This window comes from Ictalurus furcatus, chromosome 7 (genome assembly GCF_023375685.1).
Source record: "Ictalurus furcatus strain D&B chromosome 7, Billie_1.0, whole genome shotgun sequence".
Lineage (NCBI taxonomy): Eukaryota > Metazoa > Chordata > Actinopteri > Siluriformes > Ictaluridae > Ictalurus > Ictalurus furcatus.
Window position 1 is genome coordinate 8,697,761 of NC_071261.1, and position 26,315 is coordinate 8,724,075.

The following is a 26,315-nucleotide window of genomic DNA, read 5'->3' on the forward strand; positions in this document are numbered from 1 at the left end:
CACACAATTACAGGAACAGGACCCAAAAAGCAACAGAAATTTAAACTAAAAATAAACAAACAACAATACAAACACTAGCAGAAAACTGCATGTGGTGGAAGACTGTCAAAGCCAATGAAGAAGAGGTGCAGGGAGCAGAAGACAAACCTGTAATTGTCCTGAATCCACATGAGAATGTCATACATCCTCTCCCTGCATGCAGGGGAGGGGTGAGAGACAAAGGCATTGACTGCGCCCAAAATTTCCTTCATCTCCTCAGGCTTCAGAATGGCCAGGATCTTATGCACGATGTCCAGACACACTCGCTGCCTTGCCTCATCTCTGAGAAAGCCAACGTATTATTATAATCAACTCAAGGAAGCAATGCAACTCAATGGGGCATGCTGTTCAATCCTGAATAACTGCTTAAATCTAGTAGGGATTATGGTGGCTGGGCACAAGTCCATTACAGGGCGTCAAACGCACTCAGAATCATATACTCATTCAAGAATATGTAAAACTGTCATCGGAGCTCAGGACTGAACTCCAGATGCTGTAGTGGTGCGGCACCAACACTACTTGGTGCGCGTCCATGCCACTGGTTACTTCGTTACCGCGACATTGAAACATGCACAAACCTGTGGGCCATCATCTGGGTGAAGCCCTTGGTCTTGAGGTGCAGGAAAATATCAGGGATGACATCAGCACGGCTCAGCACACACTCCAGGCAGTACGTTTTCAGCACGCCGTGGAGTTTTGGCAGCAGGTAAAAAACAAAATTCACAAATCTAACGTAGACACACACACAAACACCCAGTTTTACTCGGATTGTAAAAACGACACGGCTAAAGAAAACAATAATTATTCAGCTTAACTTACCGATCCACCATAGGTGGGAAGTGCTTAGATAGTTTGCACAAACAAATAACAAATTTGTCATCCAGATCCTTCTTCTTCAAATCCATCAGTTTGGTCAGAGTTGCATTAAACAACGCATCCTTATTTTGCTACGTGAAAAAATACACAATAAGTACAAAAATGCTTTCATACTTTTGCATGACTGCATAAAAGAAATGTCTGTCCGAGTTGCCAGAATGAAATAAACACACTTTACACATACACTTTCCTTGTCAGTCATGTATTTCAGGATTAACCCGATGATCTCAGCTGCAGCAGAGTAGACCTCTTTATATCTTATAAAGGACAGGTTGTTGGCCAGAGACTGGAAGTACCTGGAAATTTAGATTGGTTGAGAAATTGATAATTGTAGACTTCTTTTGCTAGAGAAAGCCATAAAGGTGAAATGAGTGCAGAACAGGTTAATTTTTTCCCCATTGAAGCAGTATTGACAAAATACACGAAAGCCTTACAAGAAAAGGAGAACTAGCATCAGTATGTGAAATATTCCTAAAAATAATCGTAACACAGAGAGACATTTTAGTTACAAGCTGGGAGTAAGAATGTGTGGAAAGTTCTCAGAGATCTAGTAGGACTAATAAAGTTGATTAAGAGCGATTAATGTCTCGTATACAGCTCTTTTGTGCCCAGACGATGAGTGCAAGTAGCATGATCAGGTTAGTATGTGAGTAAATGTGTGAGTAATCGACTGAGAACAGAGGTATTTTATAACTGAAATGTGTGTTTATTTATATTTACAATCCACATATTGCATCATGGCATTTTATCATATGTGGCACAGGTGATATCGAATAGTTTGCCCTAGAGGTCGGCCACATCGATAACGGATTGCTGGGACTATCGGCTATCTGCAAAAATCCACACAGATTCACACCATAAATGGCACACATGTGCCCATAGGTGGCACTACAGGCCACACCCAAAGTCTATATGATTTTTCCCTCTGCTCCATAAATCCAAAATGTCTGAAAATTGGTATACATGCCTTATTTCTCATAAAGTCCACCATGACAGATTTTCTAGTACATTGAAAATTTGTCCAAAACTACAAAAAAAACTTCTCATGAAAAATAGGTCCAATTGTCTTGAACTGTGGTACATATGTGTGGGATACATGTCTTTCTATAAGGTATGGAATAATAATTGGCCAAACTACTTACATATTGGTGAATTGACAACTGTTGCGCATATTTCTTGGGTCCATAAATCAATGGAACATTAACCTATGGACTTGATCTGTGCCACACACACAGAGGACACTATAGTATGTTACCATGTGCGATGGCAACCTCACATCTCCAAATACAATGACATTAAAAGGAATAATAACAATATCTGTTATATTATGTTTAACAATATCTTTATCGTCCACTAGATGGCGCTGTTTGTCTTGGCTCGAGCCAAAGTACACTTTGAAAGACAAAACTTGATTTGTAGTGTTTATGCACGCAGTAACCATTTTAGTTCAGCAGAGCGAAGAACTCGCGTTGAATCATTCTGTTTGTGTGAAGCCTGGAAGGAGCTTTGCATGCGAGTTTGTTATTCATGTTTCTAGCTTGTAAACTTTTGTGATTGTATTTGGTGGGTTTTGCCATTTGCTTATTATTTGCTATTTTGAACGGCTCAATGTGCTACCGCCGTCTTCGTCAACCTGTGTGTGTGTATATGTGTGTGTGTGTGTGTGTGTGTATATATACACATTGTATATATGGTGAAGGTGAGGGGGGACTTCTGATGTGCTGTTCTGCCACAAATGTTTTGCCTTTTCTGTAATTATAGCAGTCTCCTAAATGCAGAGTTAAGTAAATATAAACAGGGTTGCAGAACTGTTCAGGAAAAAAAAAAGTGTATTTGTTGTCAGTCTTGCAAAATAGGGTTAGCAACATAGCAGCACAGAGTAAATCAAATGAATGTTATAGCAGCAGGAATAAATAAAAAATGTTAAAGTAGCATTGTAGCAGCACGAAGTAATTCTCCAAAATTCTCACCGACTCTTGATCATTTGTGGAAAACTTCAAAAATGTACTTAAAATCTGCCACGGATCCAAATGCACTGAAATGTATCCCTGGGATACGTTTCTCTCCCATGTTAATTTTGAAATGGTCCGACATTGGGCTGCTAGTCCAAATATCAGTGGTGAAGCTGAAGGCCGAAACGTCCTGCAAAAGTTTCCTGATGTGCTTTTTCACCAAGTCATGCAGCTTCGGTAATCCGGTATCTGTAATGTGGTGACGGCTGGGAATCTCATACTTCGGCTCGAGTACACCGAGAAGACGACGAAATCCTGTATTATTATTACAACTGACAACCATTGGTCATCAATAGCAATGAACTGGGTAAGAGCTTCTGTTATTGTTACTGCCCGTGGGTTGTTTCTGGACATTTTCTCTCGCTTCTCCAGCGTTTGCTGCAAAGTTGGTCGTTGCTGTTTCGGGAACGCTGCTAGCATTAGCAAACTCTTTGCACTCGGCGTTATGTTTGTTCTTTAGACGTTTAATCAAACTGCTTGTATTAAATGAGCTATTTTTACCCCTCCTCTTGACAGTTTAGCAGAGCATAGTTTGCAGTCTGCTCTACTTTTATCATCATCACTCATCTTAAAATACCTCCAAATTGCTGACGTTGCTCCTCTTCCGACTACCCGCTCAACTGACGAGAGGTTAAGCTATGTCACGTTGTCATAAAGTGGTATCAGTGCGGTTGTATCGGGGTAGTTTTACAAGTACGAGTACACGAGCACAGTATCGGGCCGACACCCGAGTACCGGTATCGGTATCGGTGCAGTCCGCAATCTTGAGGAGGAATCCGCCATTGGGGCTTGTAGCTATTTTTATTGTTACTTTTTGGTCCAGTTTGGATGTATATCTTTTATTTACTTGAATATTTATTAATATTTCGATATTTATTTCATTTTAAAATATTACATTTTCGTCGTACGGTCAGTAACGTTTATTTTTGTAATGAAATCCAGCAATATTTTACTTTGAGTGTTATGTTGTCATTCAGTATCAATTTTAAAAACCTATCTGTACACACTGCCCAAGTCAGTTATACCGGTATCGGTAAAATCCACGTTCGGTCGACCTCTAGTTTGCGTTGTATTCGAACACAAATGAAATCTGTTTAAAGAAAGGATAACCTTATGATCAGTTTGGTATGTCTTTATAAAACTGGCATCATCGATCAAACGCAGTAAAATTTTCCATGCACGGACGTGTGTGAACATCTCAGTGCTGCCACCTTTGGCTACCCTTCCTAATCTGAGATGCCTCTGAAGCACTCCTCAATACTGGTGCATTTAAGAGTACACTCAACTCTAAAGAAGACTTGTATGTATATTTTTGTATCTTCTTCTTTGGTCATTGTGTAAATATTCCTGATTTCCAAGAAGTTTTACTCTGAGTGGATTTATTCGTGCCAGCCTAGAGCGGAGGACTCCAGCGTGTACCTGTCATGTTCAATGCCACACGCAGGGTTGTAAGGCGGAAGATCGTTGGCAAGCACGATGCCCAAGAGCTGCAACCCAACAGAGTTGTCCTTGCTATTAGGGTCCTTTCCAGAGTAGTAACCAAATATCAAACTGCAAGAGAAGGAAAAAAGCAAAGAATACACACAGTCTTGACGGTGAAGGAATTCTGCAGAGAAACCCGTAATATCGGAATACACGGATATTAACAAATAAATGAATCTAGATAGATATTCTCTGTACGTTTAGCACAAATTACTATTGAGTAACTAATTTCTTCATTTACAACGATTTCGGCACTTGCCAGAGGTGCGTTTCGAGAGGAAAAGTGCGTTACAACCAAAGAGAAAAAGAATTTAGTATTTATTATTCCATACTTGTACGGTATGTGCAGACAGTCTTTCCAGCACTCCACTATGGTGCGGATAATCTCCAGATTGTGCCTGAATACTGCTCTTTTTGCATGGAAACAGTTTTTCATTAGAAACTCCATTAGACGATTGGCCAAGACCTCATCTCTGGTGTTACCCTGAAAGAAAGAAAAGAAAGAAAATAAAAGTGTAACGAGACAATCAATGTTATTCACGTCACCCGTCAGTGGTTTTAATCTTATGGCTGATCGGCTTAGTCGTGTATTTTTAAACGTTCACTGACGACTTTAGCGACTGCACTCAGACGTCCATTATACCCGAGTTTTCTGTTAATTTCACAGAACAAGGAACATTATCAGAGTAGGGCTGAAAAGACACTGAATTATTCTTTGAAATATTCCATTTTGTTCATTTAAGCACTTTCAAACACTCACACACCTTCGGAGTGGCCACGCTGGTCCAGGAGAGGAGAGTGACCACTATATCCACCACCATAAAGTGGATGCCCTCTCCACCATTGTTACCAGAAACCACCAGCTGTAAGAGTGGACCCAGCCAATGCCTAGCGTAGGGACGGAACACCTGTACAGGAGAAATGATGTTTTAAAATGGCAGCGAATTAAGAGCTAACGAATAAGAATCGGGGCTCTGTTAAACTTCGGACGCAAGTGTGAAAAAGAATAAGAGCAGTCGCCTCCTCCGTATTGATGATGAGCTTGGCGATGAACAGTCGAATGTTCAGAGGAGTGGATGGATTACTCAGTTTTCCATGGAGAAATTTCATCCAGGGAGGAAGCTCACTCGGTATCATGCCCTAAAAAAGAAAAAAAAAAAAAAAGAAAGGAAAAAAAAAGGTAAGCAATCCTCTTCTAGGTGATGAAGGATATTCAGCTTATGATCTGTATGTGAATATTACGAATACATACTTCCTCTACTTTAGGGGTGATGTTGTTTCTCTGCATGTGGCGGAACAGGGCAGTCATGGTGGCCATGCACTCGTGCTGGTTCAGCTCGTCCATCTCCAACTCAACACTCTCATCCTGAGACAGAATCTCCACGTGCTTCTAATGAAGACAAAACGTATATTCATTTTGAATTCAAACATCTTTCTTACAAGCACGCACACACCCACAGCCACATATTGACATAACACACACACAAAGACTCTCTAGGTTTAACCCACCCTTGCCCTACTAGTGATGCCATGGCCTGAGGGATTCTGGGAGTTGTAGGAGAAGCTCTGGACTCCTGTAGAGAAGTCAAACTGACTCATCTCCTCACTGAGACTACTGTCAGCCATGTAGGACTGGGAAGAGAGGTATACTGGTGCATCTGACAGACCGAGAGGGGATAAAAGGATCAATTCAAGGGAAATACATGTTTCAGATAGTTTAAACTAGTTGAATAAGGAAAGACTGTCAATGCGGACTGTGCCGATGAAACTTCATCAGGTACAGGCAGTAAGTCTTTGCTCAACATCTCACCTCCATTTTCTCCACTCACTTCCTTTCTGATCATGACATATTTCCTCTTCTTTTCAATGGGAAACTGCCAACACAAATTACACCATACATTACATCAATCACAGCCAAACCACAGCTGACAAATATATATATACACACACACACAGTATCTCAAAGGTGAGTACACCCCTCACATTTTTGTAAATATTTGATTATATCTTTTCATGTGACAACACTGAAGAAATGACACTTTGCTACAATATAAAGTAGTCAGTGTACAGCTTGTGTAACAGTGTATATTTGTTGTCCCCTTAAAATAACTCAACACACAGCCATTAACGTCTAAACCGCTGGCAACAAAAGTGAGTACACCCCTAAGTGAAAATGTCCAAATTGGGCCCAATTTGCCATTTTCCCTCCCTGGTGTCATGTGACTTGTTAGTGTTACAAGGTCTCAGGTGTGAATGGGGAGCAGGTGTGTTAAATTTGGTGTCATCGCTCTCACACTCCCTCATACTGGTCACTGGAAGTTCAACATGGCACCTCATGGCAAAGAACTCTCTGAGGATCTGAAAAAAAAGAATTGTTGCTCTACATAAAGATGGCCTAGGATATAAGAAGATTGCCAAGACCCTGACACTGAGCTGCAACACGGTGGCCAAGACCATACAGCGGTTTAACAGGACAGGTTCCGCTCAGAACAGGCCTCGCCATGGTCGACCAAAGAAGTTGAGTGCACGTGCTCAGCGTCATATCCAGAGGTTGTCTTTGGGAAATAGACACATGAGTGCTGCCAGCATTGCTGCAGAGGTTGAAGGGGTGGGGGGTCAGCCTGTCAGTGTTCAGACCATACGCCACACACTGCATCAAATTGGTCTGCATGGCTGTCGTCCCAGAAGGAAGCCTCTTCTAATGATGATGCACAAGAAAGCCCGCAAACAGTTTGCTGAAGACAAGCAGACTAAGGACATGGATTACTGGAACCATGTCCTGTGGTCTGATGAGACCCAGATAAACTTATTTGGTTCAGATGGTGTCGAGCGTCTGTGGCGGCAACCAGGTGAGGAGTACAAAGACAAGTGTGTCTTGCCTACAGTCAAGCATGGTGGTGGGAGTGTGATGGTCTGGGGCTGCATGAGTGCTGCCAGCACTGGGGAGCTACAGTTCATTGAGGGAACCAAGAATGCCAACATGTACTGCGACATAGTGAAGCAGAGCATGATCCCCTCCCTTCGGACACTGGGCCGCAGGGCAATATTCCAGCATGATAACGACCACTGCCTTGTTAAAGAAGCTGAGGGTGAAGGTGATGGACTGGCCAAGCATGTCTCCAGACCTAAACCCTATTGAGCATCTGTGGGGCATCCTCAAACAGAAGGTGGAGGAGCACAAGGTCTCTAACATCCACCAGCTCCGTGATGTCGTCATGGAGGAGTGGAAGAGGACTCCAGTGGCAACCTGTGAAGCTCTGGTGAACTCCATGCCCAAGAGGATTAAGGCAGTGCTGGAAAATAATGGTGGCCACACAAAATATTGACATTTTGGGCCCAATTTGGACATTTTCACTTAGGGGTGTACTCACTTTTGTTGCCAGCGGTTTAGACATTAATGGCTGTGTGTTGAGTTATTTTGAGGGGACAGCAAATTTACACTATTATACAAGCTGTACACTCACTACTTTACATTGTAGCAAAGTGTCATTTCTTCAGTGTTGTCACATGAAAAGATATAATCAAATATTTACAAACATGTGAGGGGTGTACTCACTTTTGTGAGATACTGTGTATATATATAACAAGTGAGGTTATAAATTACTTACATCAATCTCTATGGGAAAATTGTATGTCCTCTGTGTGTCAATGAGGTTGTCGAAAATAAACTGATTCTGTGTGGAGGGAAAAAAAAAAGTCTCAGTCAGAAAAAGTACAAGGATGTACTATGAGTGAGACAAACACGTGGTGTTACTCATTCGCTGGTAATACGATACTGTACGTGAACAATGCTTTAATTATAACCTAGTCTAGTAAAATAGTAATAATGCAATAGTCTATTTATTAAGACCTATACGTTCCCATCAACTGGCCCAGGGTCAGGCACTGTGTAGCACGCGTTCTGTCACAACGGCCAGCTCGGAGCACACCTTTTCGGTTTTCTCGGTAAAGAGGAAGCCTTGGTAGAACTTGGTCTCGTTGAAGCTGCAGCTGATGAGAGCGATGGCACAGTTGTAAGCAGCACAGTGATACTGCCTCCTCAATTCCAGCAGAGCGCTCTCTCCCGCCATGTTCTCGGTGAACGCCTCAAAACATGACCTGCAACACAAAGACAACAGAAAAGCGGCTACAAACCGTTATTTCTGTCCCCTTCAAAATAAACGCAAACATTTTAACTCGAAATCCAACAACAATTTGTGTCAAACGCCTAAATGCAGCAGTTCCAATCAATTCGAAGTCATTAAGGCAGTACGGTGGTGCAGCGATTAGCATTATTGCCACACAGGGACTCATTACTGTGTGTGGTGAGTTTCGCATATTTTCCACGTGTCTGTGTGGGTTTCTTCCGGTTCCCTCTGACCTAACAAAAACATCTGAATTGAATTAGCTACACTAACTTGCCTCTACGTGTGAACGTGTGTGTGCAGGGTGGCCTGCGATGGATTGGTGTACTCCAGGGTGTACGGTCACCTCGTGCCCATTTTCTTATAATTAGTTTCTGAAATAGTATCGATTGTTTTTGTTTAGGTTGCTGCAATGAAAAGACATTTTCATTCGTTAGTCTTTTATAATCACTCCTTTACTCACTTCAGCAGGGCCTTGGATAACTCGTTCCCCTCTGCCTTGACCGGGCCGCAGAAGGCCTGGTTAATGGCCGAGTCTTTAGAGTAAACCTCATCTTTATGCAGACGTGAGTAAAGCAACTCCAACAGCTTACAGGACCCAATCTTCATGATGATCTGACTCTCAAAAGCTGACTCGGTCAACTGGGGCAGAGGAAAGGAATAGGCTGAATTCCCCAACTGCTTATTGACAAATAAAACACACGGGCCGTGCTGTTTTGTAAAGTTTACTTACGACTGTAAAGGTGTTACTCACTTTCGTGAAGCGTGCCTGGAGAGTAGTCATGATGTTAGCCACGTTGGTGACGAAAAACTGAGACAGGGATTTAGCACTGCAGTGAGTGGCCAGAGGAACCAGCACTCTGTCCAGCAGGCCAAGGAGCATGGAGTTCACAGGAACATCTTTCTCCTGGAACATCTGATAGACGGTGCAGAGAAGAAGAACTTGCCCTTCACAACCCGACCTGTTAGAGAAGATATACAGTCTGAAACAGTAGATCTGGGCATCCAAAGGCAAAGCGTGGAAGTGTTTCTCTGCTTACTGTCGTGCGAGTCTCTGGAAGCAGGTCTGAAAGAGGTCTTCCATGATGTGCTTTTTGTCACGACACAATACTTTAATCATGAGTTTCAACAGGAGAGGACTCTGAGATAGCTCCAAGGCATCTAAAAACTGAAACCGGGCATAAATATCTGATTAAACAATCAAAAATATTATAAATACAGACATAAACAAATAAATATAATAAGTAGTCATTTTAGGAAGCATTTAAAGAGAGAAAAAAAAAAAGAAAAAGACTTTTACCACAAAAACCCTGGGGTATGCAAGTGGACAAGACCGCTCCATACCAACAGCACAAGCAAATAAACGTTACTATAAAACACTGTACACACTCTCTCTCTCTCTCTCTAGTTTCTACCATACCTGTCTCGAACAAGATGTTTAAAGGTGCTAACTGGTGCAGAAGAGCAAATAGCATTTCTCTAATTATCATTACTATAAAAAGTATTTATAAAATGTTAATCCTAATACTTTGCTTTAGGCCTACGTATACTGTACAAACTGACTCAGTTTACTTACTTACAAACTTATGTAGGTAGTTACTTACTTTCTTATGTACTTACATACTTATGTACTTGCGTAGATACTTAAGTACTTACTTTATATACTTACTTGTGTACGTATTTACTTATGTACATACTTGCGTACTTTCTTAAGTACATACTTAATTACATATTTATGTACTTACGTACTTACTTTCTTATGTACTCACGTTCTTGCGTAGATACGTAGTCACATACTTATGTACTTACATACTTTATGTACTTACGTACTTTATGTACTTACGTACTTTTTTACGAAGATACTTAGTCACTTGCATACGTACGTAGTTACTTTATGCACTTGCTTATGTACTTACTAGCGTATTTTCTTAAGTACATACTTAATTACATATTTATGTACTTACATACTTACTTTATGTTGTCCCGTTCTTGCGTAGATACGTAGTTACATACTTACGCACTTTATGTACTTACGTACTTACATACTTTATGTACTTGTACTTATTTACGAAGATACTTAGTCAATTACATACGTACATAGTTACTTTATGCACTTGCTTACGTACTTACTTGCGTTCTTATGTAGTTACTTACTAACGTAGTTACTTTCTTATGTACATACAAACATCCTTATGTTGTTATTACAGTATATACATGAGCAAGTATGTTAAGTACATATGTACTTACTTACACACATACTTGTTTATTTAGATCAAACTATTCTGCCTTTTTTCTCTTTTGAAAAAAAAAAGTGTATTTTTTTTTATGACTAAAACGTACACGTTGACACCTCTGCAAATTAAAAAAAAAAAAAAATCACCGAGTTCATTAACGTGTTCATGAATGAAATCATTTCTGGCACATTACAGTGTTTACAGGCTTTCACCTTGCGAACACAGTCCATGTAGTTGTTCCGCTGGAGTGATCCACGAGGGAACTCGTCTGACTGCATGGGGAAATGAGCAGCCACTAAAGCCTCCAAAGCCCTCTGCAGTTCTTCCAACGGACCACTGGGTAATGTAGTGAAGAAGGGCAGCATGATCAGTGCCTGGCTCTGTGGGTTACAAAAAAAAAAAGACATTTAACACTCATTTTTAAGGTATTTTCAATATTAAAGTTTAAACACATTTAGAATATTAAAGTCAGAATAAAGTCACGGGAAACCACCAAGCACACGACTGTAATTTTGAATTAAATGTAACTTCACTTGGTAAAATACGGTCGCACTTCAAAATGCATACGGACATTATTACATACGTGCACGGAGATGCACAGTTTGGAATGACTTTAAAAAGCTCACTACCTTTAGATTTAAAGGCAGAGCTGTGTCTGTGATGAGGGTGGTGAAGGTAGCAAAAACGGCAGTAAAAACTGGGTGACTAGTATTCGTGCTTACTGAAGAGTCAATCTGTGAACAATGAAAGAAAAAAAGAAAAAAAATCATACAAACCAGGATCTACAAAATATGTATTCGAATGATTACCGAAATGTGCAAGCATGCGATTGTTTTCTGTACGTTTTTTTTTTTTTTAAGTGTCCCATAGCATCGGGTGCATGCTGGTACCTGCAGAACTTTGGAAAGCAGTGTAAGAGTCGAGGTTTTGCTCTCTGGTGAGGATGAGGGGCCTGACCACCAGGGTTTCAGCAAGTCCCACTGCTTCAGTACTTGCTCTGCCAGTCGTGAGCCTTGAGTCTTTCTGACGGAACGCTCACGGAAACTGTGGTCCAACATGCCATTGAGAAGGACACTGACCTGAGAAACAACAGGCATTCGTACATTTACAACGCACATCGTCTTATTCAAACGCATACTGAAAGAGTAGCACGTCTTCCCGAGTGGGAAAATTAAGCTGAGACAAAAGCCCTGGCCAAAATATTATTAAGATGAGGGGAAGGGGGCAGGGCTTCCAGGGGTGTCAATTAATATCGAAGAGAAGACTTTTTTGCTTGCTTTTGAGTAATAAATGATGCAAATGAGCTGTTAGACTAAAAACCTCCATATTCACATTTTCTAGTTTATCCGTGACCTTTTCCATTCAGGATTTAGAAATCAGGTTATATTGAACAAGAAAACAAGCGAGGTCTGATTTCCCTCAGAGCAGGGCAACACTGAATTTCTCCCTTTGTTCTCTTTTTCTTTCTTTCTTTTGTTTTTTTTTTTTTTAGTCCTTGCAGGAGACCTTACCATGCCAGGGCTCTGTGTGGCTGCGGTAAGCAGCAAAGGTATGGAGCGGTCCAGCTGCCGTAAAAGTTCTGCATTGGTGGTGTTCTGGAAAAGGCTGTAGAAATATTCTCCGTGGGAGAAGCTGAGGAAGTGAGGATTTAGACTGCCGGATAGGGGGACGGACAGGGTGATTGAGTTGAGCAACAGAGCCACCAATTCCTCCGTCTGTGTAATAAAAGAACAAGCAGGGTCATTTCGTTACTGCGGGCGATCTGCATGGCTTTCATGGGTGACGATCTCAGAGTTACAAACAGAAATTCTGCAAAATCTGCTGTTGACAAGCAAAAAAAAAAAAGAAACGTTGTATGTTGTACTTACCTGATCACCCAGTGAGAAAGCCAGCTGCACAAGACCATTAGCTAGTTTCCTGCTACTGACATCCATGGAGGGGAGGGACTTCCTGTTCTCTCCAGGTGCAATGCCTTTGTATACTGCCATGAGAAGTCTGGAACCTAAAGAGCTACTGTAAGTCAAATCCTGCACACACAAAAAAAAAAAACAACCCACAATTACATGACATTACATTTACAGCATTTGTCAGACGCTCTTATCCAGAGCGACTTACATTTATCTCGTTTATACAACTGAGCAATTGAGGGTTAAGGGCCTTGCTCAAGGGTCGAACAGTGGTAGCTAGGCAGTGCCGGGGCTTGAACTCCTGACCTTCTGATCAGTAATCCATAGCCTTTAACCACTGACACACCATGGCCCCATGTAAATAATAAAAACTGCCCTGAAATCAAATTGAGCTGAATGCAGGATACCTGTTTGTGTAGGACAGAGCTGAGAATCCCACTCTGGTGAAGCTGTTTACAAGCTGAGAGTAAGAGCTCCAGCTTGGCATGGCTGTCATGAGTGTCCGGATCATACAGATCTACCGCACACAACTCCTCCACACTGTTCAGGCAAACATGGAACAGTATTTACAGTGGATACAACAAGTCTATACACTCGTGTTAAAACGGCAGGGTTTTGTCATAAATCGTGTCAGAACTTTTTCCACCCTTAATATAAAATTACAAAGGATAAACAAAACAAAACAAACAAACAAAACTTACAATACCATAGAAGCATAAGTGTGCACACCCCTAAACTAATACTTTGTTGAAGCACCTTTTGATTTTATTACATCACTCAGTCTTTTTGGGTAAGACTGCATGGCACATCTTGACCTGGGAAATTTTTCCCCCACTCTTTCTTGGAGAAACATTCTAGAGCTATAAAAAATTGTGAGGGCAAATCTCCTGTGTAAAGCCCGCTTCAGGTCACTCCACAGATTTTCAGTTGGATTCAGGTCTGGGCTCTGGCGAGATCATTCAAAAACACTGATCTTCTTTATGTTAAACCATTCCTTTGTTGATCTGGATTTATGCTTCGGGTCAGCGTCATGTCGAAAAGGGGAAATTCTGTTTCATCTTCAGCTTACTAGCAGACACATGATGATGCACTAAAATCGACTGGAATTTGTCGGTTTTATTCATGATTCCCTCCACCTTATTAAAAGCCCCAGTTCTGACTGAAGAAAAGCAGCCCTAAAGCATGATGCCACCACCACCATGCTTCAACGTGAGTATGGTGTTCTTTTGGTGATGTGCTTTTTTTCTTTTGCACCAAACATACCTTTTGATATTATGGAATTATTATACCTTTTGGAATCGGTCTCATCTGACCATAAGACATTTTGCCACATGGTTTGAGGTGATTTAGTTGAGCTTGAAGGGGTTTTTTTGTGTGTGTGTGAGAAAGGGTTTCCTTCTAGCCACCCTATTCCAAAGTCCAGACATGTGAAGAATATGAGAGATTGTGGTCACATGCAGAGAGTAATCTGTACTTGTCAGATTACTCTCCTGCAGCTCCTTTAATGTTGCCGTGGGTCTCTTGGCAGCCTCCCTGGTAAGATTTTGTCTTCCCCTTTTTGTAAATTTTGGAGGGACGTCCTGTTCTTGGTGATGTCACTGTGGTGCTCCGTTTTCTACATTTGTTGTCGGTTGCCTTCATGGTGTTCCTTGGTACATTTAATGTTAAGGAAATACATCTATACCCCTCTATCCTGATCGATTCCTTTCGACAGCGAGATTCCCTGCATGCTTCGTCAGCTCTTTGCAGACCATGGCTTCAGCCTTCGGATGAAACCAAGATGATGTGAAGAAAAGCCTACAGAAACAGCTGGTCTTTATTTGGGGTTGATCAGAATAATTTCATTGACGACAGACGTATGATAATTACTTTTGAACGTGAGATTGAATGTGAACTGAATGCCACGTCCCCAGTTATAAAGGGGTGTGCACACTTATTCAACCTGGTTGCTGTAAGTTTTTTTTATTTTCCCTTAAATGTTTGATTGTTTTACCCGTTGCGATTTCATAAGTCCTGACATGATTTATCTTAGTTTAAATTTTTTCCATCACAAAAACTTGCCATTTTAACAGGGGTGTGTAGACTTTTTATATCCACTGAATACTGGAATGAATCGACAAGTTTAAACTGATTATTATTATTATTAATATTATTAATAGTAGTAGTAGTAGTAGTAGTAGTATCAGACCATTGGGCAGTTATCTTCTTCCTAATGCCATTCTCCAGATCAGTCCTGTAGGGTGTTGCGACTAGAGCCTTCAGCAGTGGTACACACACCTCCGGCAACCGAGTAATCACCTCCAAATCGGCCATGTTGAAACCAATAGAAGAGGGTTCACATACCACCATGCTGACCAGCGTGAAGAAGGTGGCACTGAAAAAGTCCTCTTCCAGGAGCTGGAATGAGATTTTCAGACAATGCATGACAAGTTTTATGTCCCTGTTTGGACCAATAAAACGCATCGTTGTGACAAGCATCAGACCTTCCAGAGATCCTTCTGGCATTTAAGCAGCACCATGGTGGAGAACTCCAGCAGGCGCACTATGATGGTGCACTTGCTGTAGTTGTAGAGCTCTGTCTCACGAGGGCTAAAGTGTGACCAAGTCGAGTCAGTCTCTTTGAAACAGGCCCTGGCAGCCTTCAGGTCATGCAATGCCAGTTCTGTCAGGAAGAAACGGAGGGCTGGCAGGAAGCTGGACTTCTCAGCAGAGTCTGGTTAAAAAAAAAGAAAAGAAAAAATAAATAAATAAAAGAGATGGAGATAATCATTTGTAGTGAAGTAGTTAATAATATAAGAACAAGTTTAACAGCAAGTTCTACCGTGTTGATTGTTGTCAACGATGATATTTTTTCTTTCATTAATAATAAACAGACACACCACAATAATCTAAGACAAATAAAGTTTTTATTTTATTTTTTTTTTAAATCTGTCATACAAGTCCCGGTGAATTGGCTGTTACTATAGAAACCTATTAGGATGAGTGCGTTCAAAAAAAAAAATCAACAAATTCTGACCAATTTGACAGCGCTGAATTGATCATTTAAGTTTCTGAACTACTCAAACATTCTGTGGTACTATAATGTGCTTCGTTGACATTGGCAAGTTTGGCTACCCAGACCTACCCAGAATCCTGTGGGGCTGCATGAGGCGGAGACTGGTGAAGGTGTTGTAGCAGTCAAGAACAGCCAGAAGAAGATCCATCCACTGCAGGGTGGCCCGGACACTGAAAGGGGCTTCCACTTCTCTCAAAGTAGGTTGGGATAGCAAGCCTCCTCCTTCCAGATGTGTAATTAAAAACCTCTGACCCTCATTTTTAACCTGCTCGTCCAGCCACTGTGCAGCAGTAGTATTACCTGAGCATGAAGGAAAAAGAAATCAGAGTGGGTCTGAAATCCCATACATGGCTTCTCTCTTAATCTACAATTACAGCTATAATCCTAGCATCATATAGACCAGGGTGTTCAGTCATCAGATTGGGTTTGAGCAGCCCTGGTGATAAATGCAAAATTACTATAAACATCAGCGTATGAGTCTTTCATCTACCTGGCAGAAGTGGGACGAACTCGTAGAAGAGCTCAAGGCACTTGTGACGACATTCAGTCTGTGGTCGTCCGCATTGGGTCAGCAACCACGTGACCATGTCGCTCAGACTCAGAGACCGGTCTGGAGGGAAACCTCTGTGAGCCGTAAACAAACACCATCAGCTAAATACTTCTAACCCACACAGCTGGGTTACAGGTTCAATTAATCAAGTATCAATCATTAAACATAAGTAAACAACCCAGCTGCTGATTAGCGAAATACATCGGACGTACTCAGGCATGCTGTTTCATACCTAGGTATGCGTCTCTTGACGTTCTGATTAAGCGAGTCTGCCTTGTGTTTGATGATCCTTTTAAGATGGTCCAAAGCACTGCAGCACTGCTGTACAGTTCCTGTACGGATCATACCAAAGCACCAACACGTGACGGGTAATCGGATCGATAAACGGTAAAAGTTCAAAAGAAGCGACAGATGATCTCTTACCCAGCGCCTTTTCATCCGAATGTGCTAAAGCCAAGCTCTCCACAAACACCACGAGCACCTCAAATACAAATTCCTGCACGAGAGAGTTTTCCTCTCTGACAGAGAAAGAGACAAAAATATACCGTGTAATATACAAAAAGCTAAACGCGCACTATTATGCTGAAATCCCTAAGCCAATGTTTCCTGTACATGCCATCAGGTACTCACGGGCACACATGGTCCGTGTGTTTATTTTCTTCCCACACCCAACACATCTAAATCAAGCAATCAAGATCCATAAATACCTGGTACAGGTGTTTTGTGAGCTGGGAGAGGTGCAAAATTATGGACTAGGTTCCTGATGACCTGTTTGGGATACACCGCCCTAATAAACCCCCTGTGGTCTAGTGGTTGTAGCTGGCTTCTCCCACAGTTAACAAACTGATCCTTTAATAATAGTCTGGAGCCAGTGTCGAAGCGTATGCTCACCTGACGTGTCTGTAGATGTTGTTAAACGCCAGTGCAGCTCCCAGTCTCTTGAAAACATTGGGGTGCAGGGCAAGACTATAAATGCGCTTGAACAAGGACTTGATGTTGGCCGGGCTCTTTTTCTGCTGCTCTGGGGTGGTCTGTTTGATCGACCACTTCACAAACTCCTGAACGCAGCGGCCGCTGAAGTCCCTCAAGGTGCTGTCCAGCGGGTCCACCACTCCGTCCTGGATTTCAAAAGCAGTCACAGCCAAGGCCAGACAGAATACAACTATTATAAACAAATCAAATGACTTTAATACCGCTCGAGATATCAGAACGTTCTCAGTTTCATAAAAGCGTAATGGAACTCTCATACGTAAAGGTCAAACCAGCCCTGGGGAAAATGAATCTTATAAAAACCAAAATAACTCATGTTACTAATTCAATAGCGTATTAACCCAAGCACACAATACTACGTAAGGAATAAAACGTGCTGGGGTTTTAAAATAATTAACAACGTTTCGATAACAGCGTGTTTGTAATAGAAAATTAATCAGCACCCTCTGACCAATAAGAACAGAGCATTCAACGGGACTGTGGTATAAATGATCATTTATACTAATAATGTTCCAGATATTTACTCTCGGTTAGATTGGTACATAATCAAGGTCGCGAATAAGAACCTTGAACGAATTTCATGTACTGTAAAATCCATTGGTATACCTTTAAACAGACATCGGGGTCTCTTCAGAGTAAAACAGCTTGTTACGGATTGATGTATGTAGAAAACAGTGAGATTTACCAGAATGGCTTCCAGAACTGCTACTGTGTCCTGACTCTCAAACTTCTTGTTGTTGGTGAACCAGTGGATCAGCTGCATCACCAAAGGCTCAAACAGCTGCCGTGTCACCTGAGAGAAGTGAGCAAGTACATACGTGAATCCTTAAACCCCTGTTATTAGACACAACACTCAAAAGATTTAAAAATAATTATTACATAAAAAAAAAAAAATCAGTTTATTTAATGTAAAGTGACATCTTTTTTTTTTCTTCGATTAAGTGCATATCGCACAGACCTGATCAACGTCGCAGGCTAGGCGTAGCAGCACGGGGAAGACCCGTTTGTGCAGGTTGTACATGGGTGGAGTCGACGTCTCTCCCTCTGCCATCTGAGCTCCTCTCCCCACCATATACACCACCAGACTGTGGAGAAGCTCACACGCTGCCACCTAGACCCACACAGGAGAGGGGGACCTCTATCAGTCCTAATGATACCATATAATACCGTAAACATATACCATAGGGTTAAAAAAAAAAAAATAATCACTTTCATTTACGTCAATTATTTAGCTGAAGGCAGCTCAACGGTTCAGAGATTAGCCATAGGGCTAGAGGCATTAGCTAAGAAAAACGAACATCTAAAACAAAACAATCACTTCGAAGGGCCTTATTTAGAGCCACAGAGTACGCGTTAATTATTCAGCATTAAAATCTGTCAAATGTTTTTTTTTTATCCTGATAAATTGGACAACTTTAGTTGAATACCCCTGTACAATATTTTATACAGGATGTCCCAAAAGTCTCGGAACGTAGGGGAAATGAACGTAGAAAAATGTCTTCTAAAATTTCATACTTAGTGTAGAAGATAGATAGATAGATAAATACTTTATTGATCCCCAAGGGGAAATTCAAGGTTTCGACACATGTTCAGTTACATGCGTAACACCAGATGCACAGGTTAACCAGACGTTAACGAGAGTTCATCACGAGGGCGAGAGATGACGCCGTGTGTGTTAATTTACCCTACGTATGGAGACTTTTGGAACACCCTGTACGTTGGCGTAATTAAACAACCACAAATAGGATGTTAATATTGTGCAATGATGTTGCTGAAGTTAAAATACGCGGATGAGATGGTCATACAGACATACTTTCGTTTGCCTGTCACTTGAGGAGAGAGCAAGCTCGGTGATTCTCGGCAGGAAGGGGTCCAGGTAGATTACAGGCTTAATGTCCTTGAATGGCACTGCGAAGCTCAGCCTTTTCTCACTGTCCCATGCTACAAACCGTCTCATCATGTCCTCTGCAGAAATGGCTAGGAAACAGGAAACACGCACTGCTTAGACTCCTAAAACGAGCAATCCTCAAAAACATAAAAACGTTGAATAATTCAACGTCTCCCCCGCCCCCTCCCCCAAAAAGCAGCTCACCCGTAACCAAACTTCTGTTCAGTTGTCCTCCGAGATGGCCTAAAAGCTGCACCACGCGCCGGCGTACCGCAGCGATCGGAGACTCGTCTCCCTGATGGACCACAAATTACCACCGGATCAGCCTTCACGTGTACTGGATTTCAAGCCACAAACTTCCACTTTGCTCAGCCATGTATTTAATACACAATGAATGTGCTGTAGGTTTAAAACACCTTATTACACAGAAGGAAACGGTGCAACTGTAGTATTAAATAGGGAAACAGTACTAACAGTGTTACAACAAGGTAACTGTAAATACAAAAAAAAGCACAGGTAATATTATTTTTAATAAAATGCATCATCAAACCAGGAAGTGTAATCAATCAGAGACCCCCAAAATGAGGACTCAATAGACTGTGTGATGACTGATCTTTGATTTCTAAGATTTCGATTCGATGTGAGTCTTTACAGATTTCTTAAAAAGAGACGTTCATGCAACTCAGGATGAATAAAATACATTGAGAGTGTGAAATAAAGTCAACGTTATAATAAGTATTCCTAAACAGCAGGAGCCCCGTATCTACAGGGGATCGGTTCCAAGCCCCCGAGCGGACGCCTGAAACCACAGATAGTAGCGGACACTATATAACGTACATACCTATGATGACGTTTCGTTTATAAATTAGGCACAATAAGACATTAACAACAACAACAACTAACAATAAAACAGAACAACTATAATAATTAAAGTTATGAGAATGTCGTCGCTCTCCCTCAAAAAAAATATCTGTCGTACTGTACGCACCCTTCTACGCTAGGGATGGGCGATATGGACTTAAAACTATATCGCGATATTTTCTGGTATTTATTGTGATAACGATATCAGTGAGGATATAAATATAGTACCGTGCATGTGCCGCTGTTTTTTTGGCTATAAGTGACAGCTGTGATCTAGACAGCCTCAGGACCACACGTCTGGAATTTTATGTTGAAGTTTTTCAGAGCGCGGTCAAACGCGCTACTTAAAACAGCCGATACGGGAGTTTTAACGTATTTATGAATATAGTAACTCCATTCTACTCCATTCACTACTTATTATATTGTAATTACACACTTATTTCACTGTACTGAGAACTGAAATTTAACGTGCTCTTTGAGAAGGTCTGTGTTAGTGTATATGTGTAACACACAAAGCACACCACGCTGAGCTTCATGAATGCAGCGTTACCATGGGCAGGTGTTTGGACTTCTGCAGGAGCCTCATCATAACTTTGCCGTATCCTTTTGCAGTGCCCGAAGACACAAACGTAACGTTCATACTGCTCTCGTCCTTATCTGAGACGGGAGAGATTGCAACACAAGTGATCTATTGTGTATAATCTATTTATTTTAACGTACACGGAGAACGAACGTTTACAATCAAGTAATATGTAATATAACGGCATGGCATAGTTTGCGTTCGTGCTGGAACGGCGGGTTCTCACCGTTGCTGGTGCCTGTTTTTAGGTAGCCGTCCAGGTGAGGCAGAATGTCCATATAGTGTGGCTGGATGATGGAGGGGGAGATGGAGAAGGACCAGGATTCCAGCGCATCCAGCGCTGAGGTGGCCAGAGGGGCGTGGCTTAGACCCAGCCGCAGAGCAGCCTGCCACACGCACACACACCATGTTTTTGCTTTTGCTTATTTTGAAGAAACGCAAGAATTATTTTGTTCTAACCTGTAGTGCAGGGATGTACGCTTTGATGTCCAAAGCCACCATGTCAGGATGGAGAGACAGCACAAAAGTCAGACATGCAGCCAGAAGCTCGTCCTTATACTGTTTAATGCGCATACACACCTGTCGGGAAAGCCGATTTATTAAACATGCACAGCCTGCTCACTTTTCTTGCCTGACCAAGAAAATACAAGCAAACAGGAGAAGGGGAAAGAAAGAAAAACTCCGCGTAGCGCCATACTCCGGATACTCGGTAAAAATTGTGTTTGAATTTCAACGACTTCATATTCAAATGTTTTCAGATATTAATTGGCCTATTAATCTTCACTGCCGTAGACAGAACAGGCTTCGTCAGTACAACATGGCTTCACTTCATACTCAGCCTACTTAGTATATTTTATATATATATATATATATATATATATATATATATATATATTACGATAAAGGTAAAGTTCTGACATGATTCATCTTGGTCATATCACAAGTCCCTAAGGAGACATGGTGATGGACATGGAGATTCCAGTGCTTTCTCGTTCATTTGAAATTTTTTTTTTTTGCATTCTCTCAGAAAACTTTTGCGTCCTCCCGTAGTTGAGTTTGTACTAACGGTACATACGGAAGAACATTTGTACGCACTCAACGACGAGAGGATGTGAAAGTTTTGTGAGAGTGCGCAAAAAAAAAAAAAAAAAAAAGAGAGAGAGAGAGAACTGAAATATAAATTTTCCTCCCAACTCATATTTTTTTCCCCCCATCACCATGTGTCGCTAGGGGCGCCGTAGACTTTTGACTTTGAAGAGGTAAATGCTCTGAGAAAAAAAAAAAAATTAATAATAGTGCAATTTGTTCTGCCAACCCTAGTGTTTATTGACAAATGAAGCGAGATTTCAGGAACTAGGGTAAACAGGAAGTAAAGAATAAGGGGGAAAAGAAAAAAAAAAAAAAACACACACACACCTCCTTGCCAAACTTTGAGACAAGTGCAAAACAGGCACTTCTAGCCTGGGAGCAGTCACTGGTGCTTTTGGGGCCTTGACCCTGAAGAAAAAAAATAATAAATCAAGGATGTACAAAGATGAAAAGAAATGCATGCAGAGTTCAGATGAGCACACCATGGGCTCAATAGGCTTGAATAAAAGAGGTAAAAGACCTCGATCTTTATATGCAAGAACGTTTTAGCACCACGAGAGCAACTGCAGGACTCACCTGAAAGTATTTGATCTTCTTGGCAATGACCATAGAGAGAGAAAGAAGCTTGTAGAAGCCGCTGACCAGAGGGAAGCGTATCGACTGAAGGATGAGCTCATGGCACATAGGGTAAACCCACTGAGCAAAATACTCGGGGTTCTTTGATGGAAGTAATGTGCTAGAAATATACAATAAACATCAATTAATCACATCAATTAAAAACAGGAGTTTTAGAGGATGACCTGCATATTAAGCATCCGAAAGGAACGCATGTACATATTCTCGAAACTATCTGAAATGAGAACGCACCTGCAAAAGTCCACTAAATTTACAAAGGCGGTGAAATCTTTGGGCTTGTTAGGAATCAGGTTGCTGGTGGGATCAGATGAGGGCATGAATCCAGAGCTCACATCACTCTGTCCCTGGGAAAAGAAAAAAAAAAAAAGTACATGTAAGACATACCAGAAGCTTGAGATTGCTTATTACAGTCATGTATATACAGAAGAGAGGTTTTACCATATTCAAACATTTATAAAAAAAAAAACACGACAACAACCTTTTGTTAAGTTTGTGGAGACAAACTTGTACTTTGATTCTACCTCATCATCCGTGTTCACTTTCTGCAAAGAGAGATCAAGCTTTTCCACGATCTTCATGATGGACTGCACCAGTGCATCATACAGGAGCATGTTCAGAGCTTTCAGGCTGTAGCTCCTGGTTAATGCAGCACCATCGAGAAATCCAGTGTCCTAGAAGAAAAAAAAAGCAACATATTAAAATGTACAGTTTTGTACAGAGAATAAACGTGTTTAAAAGTGCCATTTTGCATTGTCCAAAAAGCCAGGAACCAATAAAAGTAAAACTATTTAATTTTATATTTATTACTGTCATGGATTTCCCCTCACGCTCCACAGCCCGGCTCTAGACAGAGGCCGACGTGGCGGCCTCATCCCCAGAGCTCCAGCCTGGGACCCACAAGGTGGTCTCTCCTACCAAGCTCCAGCCAGAGGTCAAGTTGCGACCTCATCCCAGGAACTCCATCCTGGGACTCACGGGGCAGTCTCCCCTGCCAAGCTCCAGCCGGAGGTCAAGGTGGCAACCTTATCTCCTGAGCCCCAGCGTGAGACCAACAAGGTGGTCTATCCAGCCATGTTCCTGCTAGGGGTCAATGAGGCGGTCTCCCAAGCCATGTTCCTGTCTGACGTAGACGGCACGGCCTGCCATGCAATGTTCCTGACAGAGACCAACAGCACAGCCCTCCGAGCCAGGTTCCAGTCAGCAGCCGACGAGACGGCCCACCGAGCTCTGCTCCCGCTTGAGGCCGACGACACTGCCCACCAAGTTCTACTCAACAGCCCGTAGCGCAACAGTGCGCACTTCCAGGTTGTGGACATTGACTTTGTTTACCTTCGTGTTTTGTTTTGGTTTCTGTCCTGTCTCCGCCCCCGTTATGTTATTGGTTCTTTCTGAATAACTCTTTCTGTTATCCCCTTGATTTCGTTACTTATTTAAACCCCTTGTGTGTCTTTGTTCGGGGCGAAATAGCGCTCAGTGACTTACCAAGCCGTTGTTATTGTATCGCTATCCTGGTTTTTTTTTTAACTCCGTTTCTGCTCCCTGGTTTTCGTACGGTGGGTTATTCTACTCGGTGTTGTTAAGATTTTCCACTGAAGAACGGGTGAGACTTGGACACAAACTGTACTCACGAAGTGCAGATCTTGTGGGGCCAGCCGAAAGTGATTGAATAAATTAAATAAATTAATAGCAAAATAAAGGTCGTCACCTTCATATTTTCACAGTCCAGAAGCCCCTTGAAAAGATCCAGATAGTCCGTAGAAGATGGAATCTTCCACTTGCCAGAGCGCACCACTGATGGCTCACCAGCTTGCTCTTCAGTCCTGACAGTACTCTGAGCAGCACCACCCTCCTTCATAAATCAATATAAACTAATCAGTGTTACAGGTAAGAATAACAATTAAGCGTTTCAAGACTGACAAGATCATGATCGCAAAACCTGGACTATATAATAAACGCTAAATTAAGATCACCTCTACGTGAACGACTGGTTTTGAGCACACCCGAATCAAGCCTTGGTGAACTGGGGGAAGAGAAATATAAATGTGGTCGTCAGGAAAAATGTCCTAGGATTGTTACATGAGAGGATTTAGAAGATGGCTCTTACCCACAGAACTGGTGAAACTCCAAAGGACAGGGCCCCTGGCTGCCATTGCGACAAGTACCTTGATGATCGAGCGACAAGTGGTGTACTGCATTTTCTGACTGTACTGAGGGAAGGTGTCTATCTGAACCACCAGGAGACGCTCGAGCACCGATGTGTACACTTCAGGAATCTGGAAATAAAATTCAATTCAAGCTAGACACATGCCTTAGAATTAATCAAACTTAGGACATTCACTTGTAATCTAGATTATTTATCAGTAGAGGTCGACTGATTTTGCAGATTAGTCAACACCAATGACCGATCGTTCCAGCAATAAAAAGAAAAAAGAAATAGATAAAAGAAAATCCATACAGATGGATTTTCCCGGTTGCGTCCGTTGCGAGAGCGGCCTCTAGAGACGGAATAGAAACTATCACTGACTAATTTTGTTGTGATCTTTGAAGTGTTTTTTGATTCATTTTGGATGTCTCTATTTTCATCTCTTATTGGGAGTGTTACTTTTTGGTTCAGTTTGGATGCACGTATATCTTTTATTTGGTAAAATCCACTACGGGTCGACCTCTAACTGTCAGAGCCATGCTATTACGAAAATGAATCAACACTATCAATGAGAATCAAGAATCCATGTTAGGAGTGGATAACCGAGCAGAGAACGGTATCCGTCTCTTACTTTGTCAAGGTGGATCAGAACGCTAGCGATGGAGTCCAGGAAACTAGGCAGCTGGTATACGTTCTCATCGTCACGGTCCGACTCGGTCAGGTACATCTGCTTACAGCGCTGGATAAGCTCAACGTACATCAGATCTACATCCTGAGGGCACACCACTTTACACGGCTACACCCGCACATAGGAAAACAGTAGAATGGAACGATCAAGCTTAGGTTATACGGTTAATATATATTATACAGTTATATAACGATTTAAGTCATGGCATTCATTTATTACACACCGCAGCAAAGAGTCCATATCCTCTTATAGCAATGGAGAGTTCTTTGTTAGAAGAGTCCATTGTCCTGATAATAGAGCAAAACTTCTGCATAAAGAACTTCAGTTTGCCTTGATGTTGCTCAACATCTTCAGCCACCAGGATGGCAACCTGCAGGATGACCGAAAGTCAACTCAAACCAAAAAAAAATAAAATAATAAAATCATACATTTCAACTACATGAGGGAACAGACAACAGAGCTTCGGTATATCCAGACAGCCACCTGTTTAAGGAAAGACTCCAAAGCAGCATAGCTTGTTTTCTTCATTTCTGAATTTATGTGTCCGCAGAGTTTGGACATCACGTCGAACACAGTCCTGTAGTGGTCCATGAGGCAGCTGCTGAACTGGCCCGCATGCTTCGTAAAGAGTTTCAATCCAGCTGCCAGGAAGCGCACACACATGCATACACACATACATGTGAAGTGGATGCATAAGAGAACTCGCACTTAAGCAGAACGGTAAGTCACATTGTGACTACGCTCTTTCCGGAACGATGCTCTAAAACGTGGACAATGAAGGACTAAAGCACAACACTTCACATACTTGTACCATAATATAGAAAAGAACATGATTTCCAAAACACACGTTAAACACATGTACTGTACACAGATGTTATTGTGATCGAAACAAACAAAACTGCAGGCTCTTACCGAAGGGGACTGCGTAGCGCTTCATTTCAGTCTAGAGAGGTTAAGAAGGAGAAGAAAAAGATGTGAAGTGTAAAAGCTGTACGTGTCGTTATAAGTAGGTTTCAAAAGCAAACCGGCGACACTCACCTGAGGGCAGATTGCCTTTAGTGCGTAGTCAAAGATTTCTTTTGAGGTAGCAGGGTCTGTTTTAGACAAGATGCAAGACAGTGAGGTCAGAGCAGTCAGAAGTGTTTGTGTCTACATCCTTAA

At 41.8% G+C, this 26,315-nt stretch overlaps 1 protein-coding gene across 1 annotated transcript in view; it reads right to left on the reverse strand.

Annotated features, from left to right (window-relative positions):
- Positions 1-26,315, reverse strand: part of prkdc (protein kinase, DNA-activated, catalytic subunit) — a 46,346-nt gene that overhangs the window by 16,056 nt on the left and 3,975 nt on the right. Inside the window, exons 8-55 of the mRNA XM_053628231.1 lie at positions 26,193-26,248; positions 26,067-26,097; positions 25,638-25,795; positions 25,378-25,524; positions 25,098-25,262; positions 24,428-24,596; positions 24,294-24,343; positions 24,029-24,172; positions 22,845-22,994; positions 22,555-22,667; positions 22,264-22,423; positions 22,015-22,095; positions 21,058-21,177; positions 20,825-20,984; positions 20,569-20,675; positions 19,362-19,452; positions 19,083-19,246; positions 18,228-18,380; positions 17,955-18,062; positions 17,171-17,397; positions 16,703-16,797; positions 16,512-16,611; positions 16,220-16,353; positions 15,799-16,029; positions 15,158-15,387; positions 14,863-15,071; positions 13,082-13,214; positions 12,636-12,794; positions 12,279-12,482; positions 11,658-11,846; positions 11,397-11,501; positions 10,980-11,147; positions 9,574-9,701; positions 9,288-9,495; positions 8,997-9,175; positions 8,339-8,507; positions 8,018-8,083; positions 6,220-6,283; positions 5,919-6,067; positions 5,662-5,799; positions 5,430-5,549; positions 5,174-5,317; positions 4,742-4,893; positions 4,347-4,478; positions 1,100-1,211; positions 859-986; positions 618-767; positions 148-321 (exon numbers count right to left, since the gene is read on the reverse strand). Of these exons, the coding sequence (XP_053484206.1) occupies positions 148-321; positions 618-767; positions 859-986; positions 1,100-1,211; positions 4,347-4,478; positions 4,742-4,893; positions 5,174-5,317; positions 5,430-5,549; positions 5,662-5,799; positions 5,919-6,067; positions 6,220-6,283; positions 8,018-8,083; positions 8,339-8,507; positions 8,997-9,175; positions 9,288-9,495; positions 9,574-9,701; positions 10,980-11,147; positions 11,397-11,501; positions 11,658-11,846; positions 12,279-12,482; positions 12,636-12,794; positions 13,082-13,214; positions 14,863-15,071; positions 15,158-15,387; positions 15,799-16,029; positions 16,220-16,353; positions 16,512-16,611; positions 16,703-16,797; positions 17,171-17,397; positions 17,955-18,062; positions 18,228-18,380; positions 19,083-19,246; positions 19,362-19,452; positions 20,569-20,675; positions 20,825-20,984; positions 21,058-21,177; positions 22,015-22,095; positions 22,264-22,423; positions 22,555-22,667; positions 22,845-22,994; positions 24,029-24,172; positions 24,294-24,343; positions 24,428-24,596; positions 25,098-25,262; positions 25,378-25,524; positions 25,638-25,795; positions 26,067-26,097; positions 26,193-26,248 (6,724 nt within the window). The remainder of the gene's footprint in view (positions 1-147; positions 322-617; positions 768-858; positions 987-1,099; positions 1,212-4,346; positions 4,479-4,741; positions 4,894-5,173; positions 5,318-5,429; positions 5,550-5,661; positions 5,800-5,918; positions 6,068-6,219; positions 6,284-8,017; positions 8,084-8,338; positions 8,508-8,996; positions 9,176-9,287; positions 9,496-9,573; positions 9,702-10,979; positions 11,148-11,396; positions 11,502-11,657; positions 11,847-12,278; positions 12,483-12,635; positions 12,795-13,081; positions 13,215-14,862; positions 15,072-15,157; positions 15,388-15,798; positions 16,030-16,219; positions 16,354-16,511; positions 16,612-16,702; positions 16,798-17,170; positions 17,398-17,954; positions 18,063-18,227; positions 18,381-19,082; positions 19,247-19,361; positions 19,453-20,568; positions 20,676-20,824; positions 20,985-21,057; positions 21,178-22,014; positions 22,096-22,263; positions 22,424-22,554; positions 22,668-22,844; positions 22,995-24,028; positions 24,173-24,293; positions 24,344-24,427; positions 24,597-25,097; positions 25,263-25,377; positions 25,525-25,637; positions 25,796-26,066; positions 26,098-26,192; positions 26,249-26,315) is intronic.